This window comes from Triturus cristatus, chromosome 3_1 (genome assembly GCF_964204655.1).
Source record: "Triturus cristatus chromosome 3_1, aTriCri1.1, whole genome shotgun sequence".
Lineage (NCBI taxonomy): Eukaryota > Metazoa > Chordata > Amphibia > Caudata > Salamandridae > Triturus > Triturus cristatus.
In genome coordinates this window covers 107,606,032-107,619,093 of record NC_140583.1, presented here as the reverse complement: position 1 = coordinate 107,619,093, position 13,062 = coordinate 107,606,032, and the positions used below count along the sequence as shown (strand labels likewise).

General features: G+C 46.0%; 1 protein-coding gene across 1 annotated transcript in view; it reads left to right on the top strand.

Moving 5' to 3' along the window:
• Positions 1 to 13,062, top strand: part of PDHX (pyruvate dehydrogenase complex component X) — a 704,575-nt gene that overhangs the window by 400,648 nt on the left and 290,865 nt on the right. Inside the window, exon 4 of the mRNA XM_085643496.1 lies at positions 7,726 to 7,919. Within this exon, the coding sequence (XP_085499622.1) occupies positions 7,726 to 7,919 (194 nt within the window). The remainder of the gene's footprint in view (positions 1 to 7,725; positions 7,920 to 13,062) is intronic.

The following is a 13,062-nucleotide window of genomic DNA, read 5'->3' as shown; positions in this document are numbered from 1 at the left end:
CTGTGCCCAACATAAGAAAGCCAGCACTAAGCAGAGCAAAAGCGATTTAATATGATGCGATTTATTGCTTGTGAAGCGCTACATTCATCCCGAAGGGCATTTTGGAGCTAACTAGGATTCTACAGGAAGAAAGGGCAGCTGGCGTAGGATAATCTAAAACGAGGTGGCTACCCTTACAACCTGGCATGCCCAGATGTGTGGTCTGACCTCCCTGTGGCACCAGAGACAAGCTACGCCTCACTGGTGAGTCCTAAATAAGCTGAAACCAGACTCTAGTTCATTGTGCTCCAGTTTGGAGAGGACCTAGTCGGGCAGTCCAGGCTAGGTCTGGCTGTGATGAAACCGCAAGGAAGTCACCGCAGACCAGCGCACCCAAGAACACCAAGGCACGACCAAAGTTGATTTGTATGTAGCTGGTCTCAGCACAGAGGGGCGTAGTGGACATAACTCAATGGACTAGAAGGTGGCCCACAGAAATTACCAGTGGTTGGGATTAATTCAAGCAATTCACCCATCAACATTTAGTTTACAATCATTAAGCTGCAGCCCAGCAAAAGGCTAAGGGCTTGAAACAGCAGAGCAAAATAACAAAATCCTCATTCTAATGGACACTTTTAACTGCAGATTCCTGCCTTCCTACCAATGCTTTACCACTGATCTGCATATGTTGGGTATGAAAAGTGAGCTCGAATACCTTCCAGGCTCCGATAAATAGCTCAGAAACAAAAAGGCTTTTTTACCCAGAGGGGATTGTGTCAAACACGAGCTATTTTAATAACATGTAATTTGGTTCGAACATGGTTTGTATTTAAGCCCCTAGTGCCGAAAATAGCACAGTGTATTTCGTTTTGCTTGGTCTATAAATATTGGTTTCGCCTTACAAATGTTTCTGGTTTTTAACAATTTGAACACTCTTAACTATGGATAGAAATATATATTTCCAGGAAGAGTGAAGTGAGGGTGCCATGTGCGGGTTCTGCATGAAGTTTTGCGGATATTGTGCCCCAATAGCTAGTACTCAGAGACTTTCGTGATATGCTCAAACAGGCTGTGTCGGGATTGTCCCATAATTGTTTTAGACCTATTTCATAAAGGCTCTCCCTGACAAGTAGAAGCCATGGCAGCTTCACTGATCCGGAGAGTTTCAGGATTTCCGAAAGCTCTAGTCTGTACTCAGATAGTTCCGGTGTTGCCCAAAGGCGCCGCCAGAAGAGTAGTGGCCTGCAGGCAATTACCTCAGCAATGCATCTAACCCCTAGGTCCATACGCAATGGAACCAAGGGGGAGCTTATCGGTAGCCCAAGCAATTGTCTAAGGAAGTTGTTCTCTGTAATGGCTAAGGACCGGTGATTAGAGTGCCCCTAGAGTTCAACCCCATATAAGGCAGCGCTCCTCGCCTGGCTTTTATAGATCTCCATAACCGGGCTAACTGGCTTATGGAGAGTCTTTCTAAAAAACGTAGCCAGGCCGCCTGTGGTTTGTGTCAATTTGAGGTTGGATTTCTTAATCTGAGCCCCTCATGTCATATTTTCAGTAAGGGTTAGGCCCAAATAGTCAAATACAGAGACCTGGTCCAAAGGGATTCCATTCATATGTGGGTTTGGGCGTGTGGATTTACTGGGGTTGAAGATCATTAATTTAGTTTTATTGATGTTAATCTCCAATCCCCTACTACTACAAAACTTGCAAAACCCATCTAGAATTCTTTGGATACCCATCGGCGACTTGGAGAGGAGGAGAGTATAATCTGCAAACATCATAGCAGGGAAAAGCTTTTGGGCGATTTTCGTAGCATCTGTGTCTTTGCATGATCTGAAAGCATCTATCAACCCGTTGATGTAAATGCAAAACAGGGTGGGGGCAAGCATACTTCCCTGCCTGACTCCCCTATTGACAGGGATGGGCTGCGTTAATTCCCCATTTTACCCAAATCAAATTTGGGCATAATTTCCATTATGTAATCTACTCAGTATATTTAAGAGATAACAGGGAAGTCCCAACTCACTTAAAACCTTCCATAGTGCATCTCTGGGTACCAAATCAAAAGCACTCTTCAGATCAACAAAGACCAGAAATAGGCTACCCCCTTCTAGTTCGACTCTTTTCCAATAGAGAAGTTGGAGCCTGAATATCTGGTCTATTGTTGACATTTTCTCCCTGAAACCAGTCTGCAGGGGGGTCAGGATCTTTTGATCTTCGAGCCAGGATTGCAACCGGTTCAAGAGGATCCTGGCAAAGATTTTCTGCGAGACATCGATCAAGCTGATCGGTCTATAATTTGCCGGTGACAAGGGTGATCCCTTCTTATACACTGGAATGATCTCGGCACCAAGCCACGTTGCAGGTAGCACCATTCCCTGCAAGATGGCATTAAAGATCACCCATAAGTAAGGGCCCCAGATCTTGGGTTCGGCCCAATATAGATCCCCTGGGATCTTATCCAGTCCGGCTGCCTTACCAGGTATGATTTTGTTTAGAGCTTTATTGACCTCTGTCAAGGTTATCTCACGAGTATCTGTCCCAGGCCCCAGTGGAATCAGGGTCAGGGCTCGACAAATCTTAAAAATCGTACTTGACCTGCAGGTCTAGTGACTAGAATTTTCTACTCGACCTAACATCACTGTACTCGACCCACAAATTGGTTGCATACACATTTTCTTCAAAACACTTGCAGCGCAGTTGATCTATGACCAGTAAGACATGATCACATTTTTAAGCTTAATTACCATTCTCACTGCAATGTTTTGAAAGTTACGAGCATGGCCTTGGATCCAATCGTAGTGCAGTAAAGGGGACACAACACAAATTGGTGGTCTTGCATCAGCCATTTCTTCAGTATTTACAGAAGAAGTGGCCGGGGATGGGTGGAAAAGCAATGATGCTGCAGATCTCTCCCCCACTAGAAAGCAGGGGATGGTAGTAGATGCACGTGTTCTTTCTCTCTCGGTGCATGACGTAATTCACTCGTTATCAGTGACACCTACGGTTACTGCACACTAGGGAAATGAAAACAAAAGGGAGCTACGCACCAGTGGCCATGTAGACACTACCCCTGCCCTGTAAATCATCACATGTAAAAACTCTGAACACCTGTCACCAACCTCTCGGGCGTTTCCCTGACAGGTGCAGCAGGATTAATATGATCGCAATCTCCCAATGGGGTTTAAACGCTATGCCTTTCATGGAAACACTGATAAGATCCGCACGTTGCTAGATTCTAGCGCCTCGCATGAGTGCAGGGCAGATGTGTTTACTCTGCATGGACTCTTCTAGACACAGAGACACTGGTATGCAATACTGAGCTCGCTGTACGTCCCAGTCAGGAGCCTTATGAGCGCCTCACACCAACCAGTCCATAGTTTTCTGTGACTATAAAGTAGCTCTTGTGAATGGATTGTGTTCGTGCTCACGGAGACGCAAGCATTACTCTTCAAGAAACCCTAGATTGAGAATGTACTTGCACAGATTAATAATCATTGGCAGACCGCTCCACACTGTAGGAATGAAGCACATTTATAGAAGTGTCAGCATCCCCTCCCCCTTCCTTCCCGCTGGTACTCAAATAAAAGGAGACAGGTGCCAGTCAAAAACAGAAATTTGTAAAAATACCAATTGTCAAGCGATACAACAAAAAGGCAGCGATCGGTAGTGTATGTGCACCTCGCTACCACGGCAGGTTTAAATTGCAATACATTTTTACTTTGCAGCAGCGCTGTTAGGGATTGAGGTGAAACTGCCCTGTTTGAACGTGACATGATATCGTCATTCAGGTCGCTGACGTGGGGACCTGTCTGTCAACCGACGGTGAAGCTGTGCGTCAATCCCCTTCAAAGCCACTCTCCCCAACAATCGGAGCAAAAACCCCTGACCCGCGGCGGTGTTCCCATCCAAGCGCACCTACCGTAGGGTCCCCCGCAGAGATATCGAGCTGTCCTCGGCAGGCGCAGGCTTACATCACGGGCAGAGCTCCACTCGCAGGGCTCCCAGAAACATGGTTTAACACCCAAGGTGGAGAACTTCTGCTTCGCTAGGGCACCAGTGTCGTTCATGGCCTGCCTCCGGTCAAGTGAATTGGGGGGGTTGGCAAAGACAGTTTACACTCTTCTCCGTCAGTATATCCTGCTGCGGCTCATTGTAATCAGCCAATGAGAAGCGTGTACACCTTACTGTGCGGAGATTAGCTACGATGTGATTGGTTGATTGCAACTAGGCCTCAGCAGACCGAGCCCGCGTGGCAATCGGCCAATCAACACCTTTTCTTTTCCCGCATTTTGTCACGGCAGTTCCTTAACATTTCACCCAGCTGCCCTCTAGAGCCTTCAACCGGCACTGCACTTTAGCACAGCGACAAAGCTCACTCGCCAGGCCGGTCAAGTAGGCCTGAAAACTGTCTCGCCCTGCAAGAAATTGACTCGCATTTGCGAGCGGGCGAGTACATTTTTCGAGCCCTGAGGGTGTCTAAGGTCCGACCTCCTTCTGCATCGTCTAGTGAGGCGTAGAGGGCTAGTAAGTGCTCCCTTCAACTATCAGCCGCAATATTTGGCTTGAGTGCCGCGTAGCCTGTGTTACTACCTGTAGTCACAATGCTCCAAAAAGATTTCATATCTTTAGAATCCAGGGCGGCTTTCAGACTGACCCACTGATCAGTTTCCCATAAAAGTTTAGCAGCTGCAATGGTGGTTTTATAGTCATATCTAGCTGCTTTCACTGTGATGTTGCTCTGTGCTTTTATGGCCTCTATTAATGCCTTTTTGGCCGCCCAACAGTCTTCGTTAGACCAAGAACGCCTAGGCGTCCTCCCACAGGCCTTGGTGCACGATAACCAAAATGTCTCCTGAAGCTTTGTGATTGTGGATTCGTTAATTATTTTGAGTTCATCCAGAGACGCGGCAAGGTCTGCAGACTTTACTAGCTCTGATAAGGCCTCAATATTGGGAATAATGGTAGTGAATAAAAGAGCCAATTTACTATGTGATTTTTCCACCCAGTTCCACCTAACTTTCCGTCTATTATTTGAGAGGGTCAGTCTGTGGTCAGCGTCAGATGGTTTTACAGAATTGTACCCACTAGATGGCAAATTTAGTGTGAGTTGTAAGGCGTTATGGTCGCTGTCGTGCCGTGAGCAAACAATAAAATCTCTGGCCAAAGGCCAGAGGTTGGTTTCTAAAAGAATATAGTCTAAAATAGAGAAGTGTCCAACTCTATTAAAGGTATGGTTCCCAGGGGAGTCTGAACCAAAACGACCATTACAGGCTCGCGAAGAGTACTTTAGGGTGAGCGCCTTAATTTGAAGCGCCAGTGGTGTCCAGGCCCTGATGGGGGGAATATTGGTTTCAGGGATAGCCCACAACTGGTCCTCCTCTGTAACAAATGGGCCCATTAGATCTTTCAGAGGTTCAAATTGGCAATTTATATCGCCACCCAGCACCACTGAGGCATTATTCGGGAGGCTGGCTAGCAAATTATCAATTTGATCTAAGGTTGCTGACTCCCGGCCTGTCCTAACCGGCCTTGAGTATATGTTAATTAGGGCAATTGTTAGCTCAGAATTGAATGTCAGTACAAGGCAGATTATGTCTGGGGAGATGTGTGGCACTAGAGTGGTCCTTAGATTTATGACTTGGTGAGCACTGGATTTATGAGCCTTCCCAATTAAAGTCAGAGGTGGCTGGGACGAAGGCAATAAATCATTACTTAATCTTTTTTTTATAGTCATCTGTTTATTCCGAGGTCCCTGAAATTCTGCTTTACCCGCACTGCTTTCAGACAGTCTCCTTCTCAATTCTCCTTCTTTAGGTTTAGCCTGCTTCAAGATTTTCATGAAAAAGCATAATAAAATTCATACATATAGGCACACATGCAGGTTTTTTGGGTTAGTCTTTTTCATTCATTTGTTTGTTCAGATGTCATTCACATTTTGCGCCCGCCCTCCACAGTGTACTGCAATTATCCAGCCCACTTCATCCAATGGAGTTTGCCTGCTCACATGTGTGCACAGCTGCCTGAAAAAGAGCCAGTGGCTTGTCTTAGCTGCTTGGCTTCTTCTCTATCTTTGTATACATTTCCCAATTATTTTCTTTTCCATATTGCTTATAAGGGTGGTTGGCTGTAATAATTCATAGAATGTAATTTGAGAAGGTGACCTGGTTTGTTTGTCTGTCTGGTTTGTTTGTCTGTCTGTATGTGGCTTAGGGATCCCACTAGTAATAGGTCTATTTGTGAATGTTTGTAATGCCATTTGAACCACTGCCTGCTCTTAAAAAATGAAAAGAATACTTTTCATTTTTCTTTTTGTAACGCATTCTGTTTTTCTTACAAAAAAAAGATTGCTTTATTTAAAAGCAATCACAGACATGGTGGTCTGCTGATCTCAACAGGCCACCATCCCTGTGATTTTTGTGGTTCCAAATTGCATCCTACCTCGTTAATATTGATGAGGTAGGTAATTTGTGACCCCCTAGGAATCACAAAATGTGTACTGCACACCTTCATACATTCCATTTTGCGATTTCCTAATTGCGAATCCTTGTGATTCGCAATTAGGCAATCGCAAAATGGTATCTTCATACATCTGTCCGAAAGCTCATTACCTTTAAGTAAGTTATGCCGAAATTGAAATTATCTTGTACCTTTAGGGAGCGAAAAGCATTAAGGCAGGAACATCTTGTATCGAATACATCCTCCCTCACCCGCACATCCTCCATATCCTACACATCTTGTTCACCCCTATCAATTTCCTGTTCCTCTCATTCCATCTGCTTGTCCTGTGAGACCTCTCCTTTCATAGCCTGGATTTTATTAGATTTCTCCCATCTATTTCATCCCCTGCCCCTAGAAGTCCAGCGGGTCAACAGGCTTTCAAATCTCAAATTCTACAGCTATGCCTAAGAAGTAAGGGGCAAAGATGAGAGCCTAGTCCTGCCCAGAGTTTGCTACATATAGGCTGCAAGAATTCTTGGGTTATGGACCAATCCCTGCAGTGTTCACCCACTAGGTAAGCACTGTGATTGGCGAGTGGGTCCTAAGATTCTATTTAGATTGACCATTGAAGAACTTCCATGATGCTGTACAGAGGAAGGGTTGTCACTTGGGTGAAGAGAGGTGAATAGAGAAAGCTTTGGAGTTCAGCAATGGCGGATTCCATGTTTGAGCATCAAGTCATTTGCTTTATACACTAAGCATAAGCCCTAATTATATGATTCATACTTACTATTCTTTTAACATACACCAGTGTCATTGTATCACACAGTGGAACTGGAACCTTACCTGTGCATAGGCTGTTTTGTTCTGCCAGGATCAGAAAGCTTGTTCTGCCAGTAGTTTTGTCTCAGTCGGAGGTGACGTACGGTTTAATTTCTAGGAGTAAAACAATTCCTCTGGAGGAAGGAAAGCTTTATGAATCTGGCCATCTCCTTTTAATAGTCTACATTACAGCACATTTGCTATGTTTATTGTACAGTGATCACATTCACAAAAAGCAAAATTCATATACTTACGTTAAAGCGATCTAATTTGTACCAAACGTTGTCACTAGCTAATTTTGTTGGCTGTTAAAGTGAATGATGGCACAATACACTTCAAAATCCAAGCAGACATCTTCAAATAAAGGAAGATCCTAGAATGCCTATTGGTGAGTCTAGACTTGGTGAAGAGAGCTGTGTTTTTCTCCACACTGGCTTGCCCATTTATACCAGCTTGACTCATAAATTGTTTATTTTACTTTAGGTGGAAGAAGGTAGCAAAAATGTGCGCCTTGGGACCTTGATCGCTTTGCTGGTGGATGAAGGGGAAGACTGGAAGCAGGTTGAAATTCCAGCGGACTCAGGAGGACCTCCCCCACACGCAGCATCTGTGGCCCCGCCTACCCTGCCAGAGGTTTCACTGCCTGGGAAAGGGAACCACCGCCAAGGAAAACTGGGGTAAAATGTTTATAATTAAGTCTCATAGGCTGAACAGATTTTTTTCAGTTGTTTAATCCCACTCCAAAGGCATTCTGGGAACCTAGGCATGTCCTTTTCCAGCATTGGGAGCAGAGTGACATAACCACATCTAATTCCTGTAATGCTTTTGTCATTATTATAAATTAAGAACTCTCTCAGTGTTGGAGGAAGCAGGGATCTACTGAGACTTACAACCTGGTTTACTGCTTATGCACCAAAGGCACCACATGACACATCTACCTTTCCCAGGAGGAATGTTTTTACTTAAATATGTTTTTATGTGTATGTAGGCACAGGTCCCATGGTACTAAACAAAAACTGAAATGGAAAACATTTAAATTGTAAAGTCTAAATATTAAAAATAAATGTTTAAATAAATGCATCAAATGGATGCAAACGATAATAAATACAACAATTGCTATACTAAGATTTGTAAGGGTGCAAAGACAATAGCGCTACAATTGTTGCAACAAAAGCCTCCACCCACATCTCACACTTTACTTTTTATTTGTATCCGCCTCCATCATACACATCAAACAAACCTACTTCAAAGACTCCTACCTCCCATGTAGCACCAAGAGCATGAAAAAAGCCATCTTCAACCTGACACCGTACTACAACACACATTCAGGGACAGTTACTCACAAATGCTTCCATCAAGTGTGCACTAGATGCCGCAGACACGGCTGCCAGGGCCATTAACACAAGCGTCATGCTGCGACGACATGCCTGGTTGCGAATCTCCGGATTCAAACCTGAGGTGCAAAATAATATACTCAACCAGCCTGTCAACCCCGACTATTTATTCGGACCGGAGGTTGACACCACCCTTGAGAAAATAAAAAAGGACACGGACACCGCAAAGTCCATGGGGGCTCTCCAGACTCAGTCCTTTCGGAGCAGCTCCTTTCGTCGCCCCGGAAATAGAGGAGCAGGTAGAGGACAGGGGTCACAGCAGACATACAACAAGGGCAATACACAAACCACATACGATAAAAACACCCGGGGTGGATATCGTGGCTCCAGTACAAAGGGAAGAGGACGCGGCTACGGCAACACCAGGTCCTCCCCCAAGAACAAGCAGTGACGCCCTCTCCCTTCCTCCCGACCACATAACACCTGTCGGGGGAAGGCTACAAAGGTTCCTGTCCACGTGGAACTCCATCACCACGGACAGGTGGGTCAAAGATATTGTCAAATACGGTTACTGTCTAGAGCTAACCTCCACTCCACCCACAATTCCTCCAAGAAACCGTCCTATGTCCTCAGAGCACTTAACGCTCTTACAGCAGGAGGTGCAAAGCATGCTTCTAAAAGGCGCAATAGAGGTCGTACCCGTCCACGAGCAAGGTACGGGGGTGTACTCCCTGTACTTTTTAATACCGAAGAAGGACGGGTCACTCAGACCTATATTAGACCTGAGACCCCTAAACAGATACATTCTTTCCGAGCATTTTCACATGCTCACTCTCCAGCAAGTCCTCCCGCTGCTCAAGCAGGGAGACTTTCTAGCCACACTGGACCTCAAGGATGCGTATTTCCACATACCCATTCACCCATCACACAAAAAATACCTCAGGTTCACTGTTCAAGGACAGCACTACCAATTCAGAGTCCTTCCCTTCGGCGTGACAACGGCACCAAGGGTGTTTACAAAGTGCCTAGCTACTGTGGCGGCACATCTACGGAGGCAGCACATACACGTCTACCCTTACCTGGACGACTGGCTCGTTCAAGCGAAGTCAGCCCAGCAATGTGCCAGCCACATGTCCCGCACCATTCACCTCCTTCACAGTCTGGGGTTCTCACTAAATTACCCAAAATCCCATCTCCAGCCCGCACACGTACAACAGTACCTAGGTGCGACTATAGACACTCTGGCGGCCACAGCTCAGCTAAATTTAGTGAGGATCAACAGCATGCAAATGCTGATCTCCAGGTTCAAACCCCAACACTCACTTCCAGCACGAGTGTTCATGCAGTTGATAGGCATGATGGCCTCCTGCATTTTCATAGTCCCACACGCGAGATTACATATGCGCCCGCTTCAGGAGTGCTTAGCACGTCAGTGGAATCAGGCTCAAGGACAGTTGAAAGACCTAGTGTTGGTGAGCGGTCGGGCATACAACTCTCTGCATTGGTGGAATCCTCAAAACCTTTGCAAGGGCCGACCGTTCCAAGAGCCTGTTCCACAAATAGTACTGACAGCGGACGCGTCTCTCCAGGGATGGGGAGCTCATGTACTCCACTACACAGTGCAGGGACTATGGACGACACAACAGAAGAAGATGCACATCAACCTTCTGGAACTGATGGCAATCTTCCTGGCCATGAAGGCATTCAAAGTACATCTGTGCAACAAAGTCGTGTTGATCCGGACGGACAACATGACTGCCATGTACTACATACAGAAGCAGGGAGGAACACACTCTCCACAGTTGTCTCATCTGGCTCAGAGCATGTGGAAGTGGGCCATTCAGAGGAACATGTTCCTCATGGCAGAGCACCTCCCGGGCAAGGACAACCAGATGGCGGATCTGCTCAGCAGACACAGCCACCAGATGCACGAGTGGGAGCTACACCCTTCAGTACTCCAACCGTACTTCCAGCAGTGGGGTCATCCAGAGATAGACCTCTTCGCCACAAGCGAAAACGCAAAATGCCAAAGCTTTGCCGCCAGGTTCCCACATCCGCAGTCGCAGGGCAATGCGATATGGATGAACTGGTCCGGCAGATTTGCGTACGCTTTTCCCCCAGCGCCGTTGATACCGCTGGTGGCTCGCAAACTCAGACAACACTCCCTGACACTCGTCCTAGTTGCTCCTACGTGGGCACGCCAGCCATGGTACACCACCTTCCTCGAACTTTCCGTGGTGCCGCATCAAAGGCTGCGGATCAAACCCGCGCATTTGACGCAGAACCATGGAGAGATTCAGCACCCAGATCCGCAACAGCTGAACCTGGCGATCTGGCTCCTGAAGTCCTAGAGTTTGGCTACCTCAACCTGCCACCTGACTGTATGGACATCATCAAGGAGGCCAGGAGACCCACTACAAGAGCTTGCTATGCAGCCAAATGGAAAAGGTTCGTCATTTATTGCAGTAATAATGACATTAACCCGCTGGACGCATCCATCCAAAACATCATTTGTTACCTCTTACACCTATACCGATGCAATCTGGCGTACACCTCTATACGTGTCCATTTGACCGCAATATCAGCCTATCTGCAAACCAGGCAGCACCTCTCACTATTCAGAGTGCCTGCCATCAAAGCATTCTTGGAAGGACTCAAACGAGTCATTCCACCAAGCCACCCACCGGCTCCAATGTGGAACCTCAACCTGGTCCTCACACGCCTGATGGGTCCACCCTTTGAACCTCTCCACTCATGCGAGATTCAATTCCTCACCTGGAAAGTAGCTTTCCTGGTAGCAATCACTTCTTTAAGAAGGGTTAGTGAACTCCAGGCACTAACAGTTGAAGAGCCATTTATACAGGTTCACGCCAACAGGGTCGTACTACGTACCAACCCCAAATTCATGCCCAAGGTAATCTCGCAGTTCCACATGAATCAAACTATTGAACTGCCCGTTTTCTTCCAAAACCCACAAACTGTCGCGGAACGAGCACTCCATACACTAGACGTAAGGAGGGCCCTCATGTACTACATCGACAGGACTAAACCCTTTAGGAAGACAAAACAACTGTTCGTTGCCTTTGCCCCACACCACAAGGGTAACGCCATCTCCAAAGCAGGGATAGCCAGATGGATAGTTAAGTGTATTCAAATTTGTTATCAAAAGGCAAAACGCACATTAACTATTCCCCCACGAGCCCACTCAACACGTAAGTTAGGGGCCTCCATGGCTTTTCTAGGAAATATTCCCCTGCATGATATATGTAGAGCAGCCACCTGGTCCACCACACACACATTTACCAAACACTATTGTGTAGATGTGCAATCAAAACAGCAGGCAGCTGTAGGACAGGCTGTTCTCAAAACCCTTTTTCAGACCGCTGCAGCTGGCACTGGTAGCTGCCGCTAATAGAGGGCACTGCTATACATTCTATGCACAGATATGAATTCAGCAGCCCACATGCCTCGAACTGAATATGCTACTTACCAGTATGCATCTGTTCTTGGCATGTAGGGCTGCTGACATTCATATCGCCCTCCCTCCTCCCCGGCGCCTGTAGCAGCTGCAGCTCTCAGAATTACTGTAAGCATGGTCATCACTTTCTGTATCTACTCCATCACTGCCACAATGGCGAAAAACAATCTGAGGATGGAGAGGATGCCCATGCGCACTGTAGTCCAGGGGAGGAGTCACCTATCCCAGGATACCTCGAAGACTCTTCCAGGACAACAACGTGCAAACATCCGGACCCAACACTAGGCGGCGATCTATGCACAGATATGAATGTCAGCAGCCCTACATGCCAAGAACAGATGCATACTGGTAAGTAGCATATTCATTGTCTCCTATTTTTCAAGATTATTTGGGTAGGGGGTGCTCTCTTAGTGACAGGTCTTCAGTAAATTGGCTCCTAATCCTAGATAGCATTATGGGTGATTTTTGAGTACTAGTTTTGCTTAACTTAAGTATGCTGACTCTAGGACTCCTGCCTCAGGTGTTGTCCTTCCTGCTTTTGTCTGTCTGTGATCAGCTCTTTTCTTCATTTTCTCCAGTTCGTGAAGTCTTCTAATGCTTGCTGTTCTGCAGATTTTTATTTTATTTTTTTCTGATATTTGGAGCTAGTTTCTGTTTTATTGAAATTCTGCGGCTTGGATTGATAGATTTTTCATTCCATTGAGAGCAACTGTTTATACTTACAACAGCACCTATTAAAACTTTGACTCCGATCCGGGAGATAATCGCTTTAGGACTGCTCTTTTTATCCCTAACCTTGCTTTCTTCCTAAGAAGGTTTAATTTTATAATTCGTAAAATGAGCATCAATAAAATCTGTTTGGAACTGGCTCTTTATTGGGCATAAACTGTCTCGCCAGCGAACACCTGCCTCTTTATTTTAATGTAGGAACGGTCAAATTTGGTAATAAAAATGACTACACAGGAAGGAAGGTTTTATATTTGATGAAGACTTCTATTTTGTTTAGCA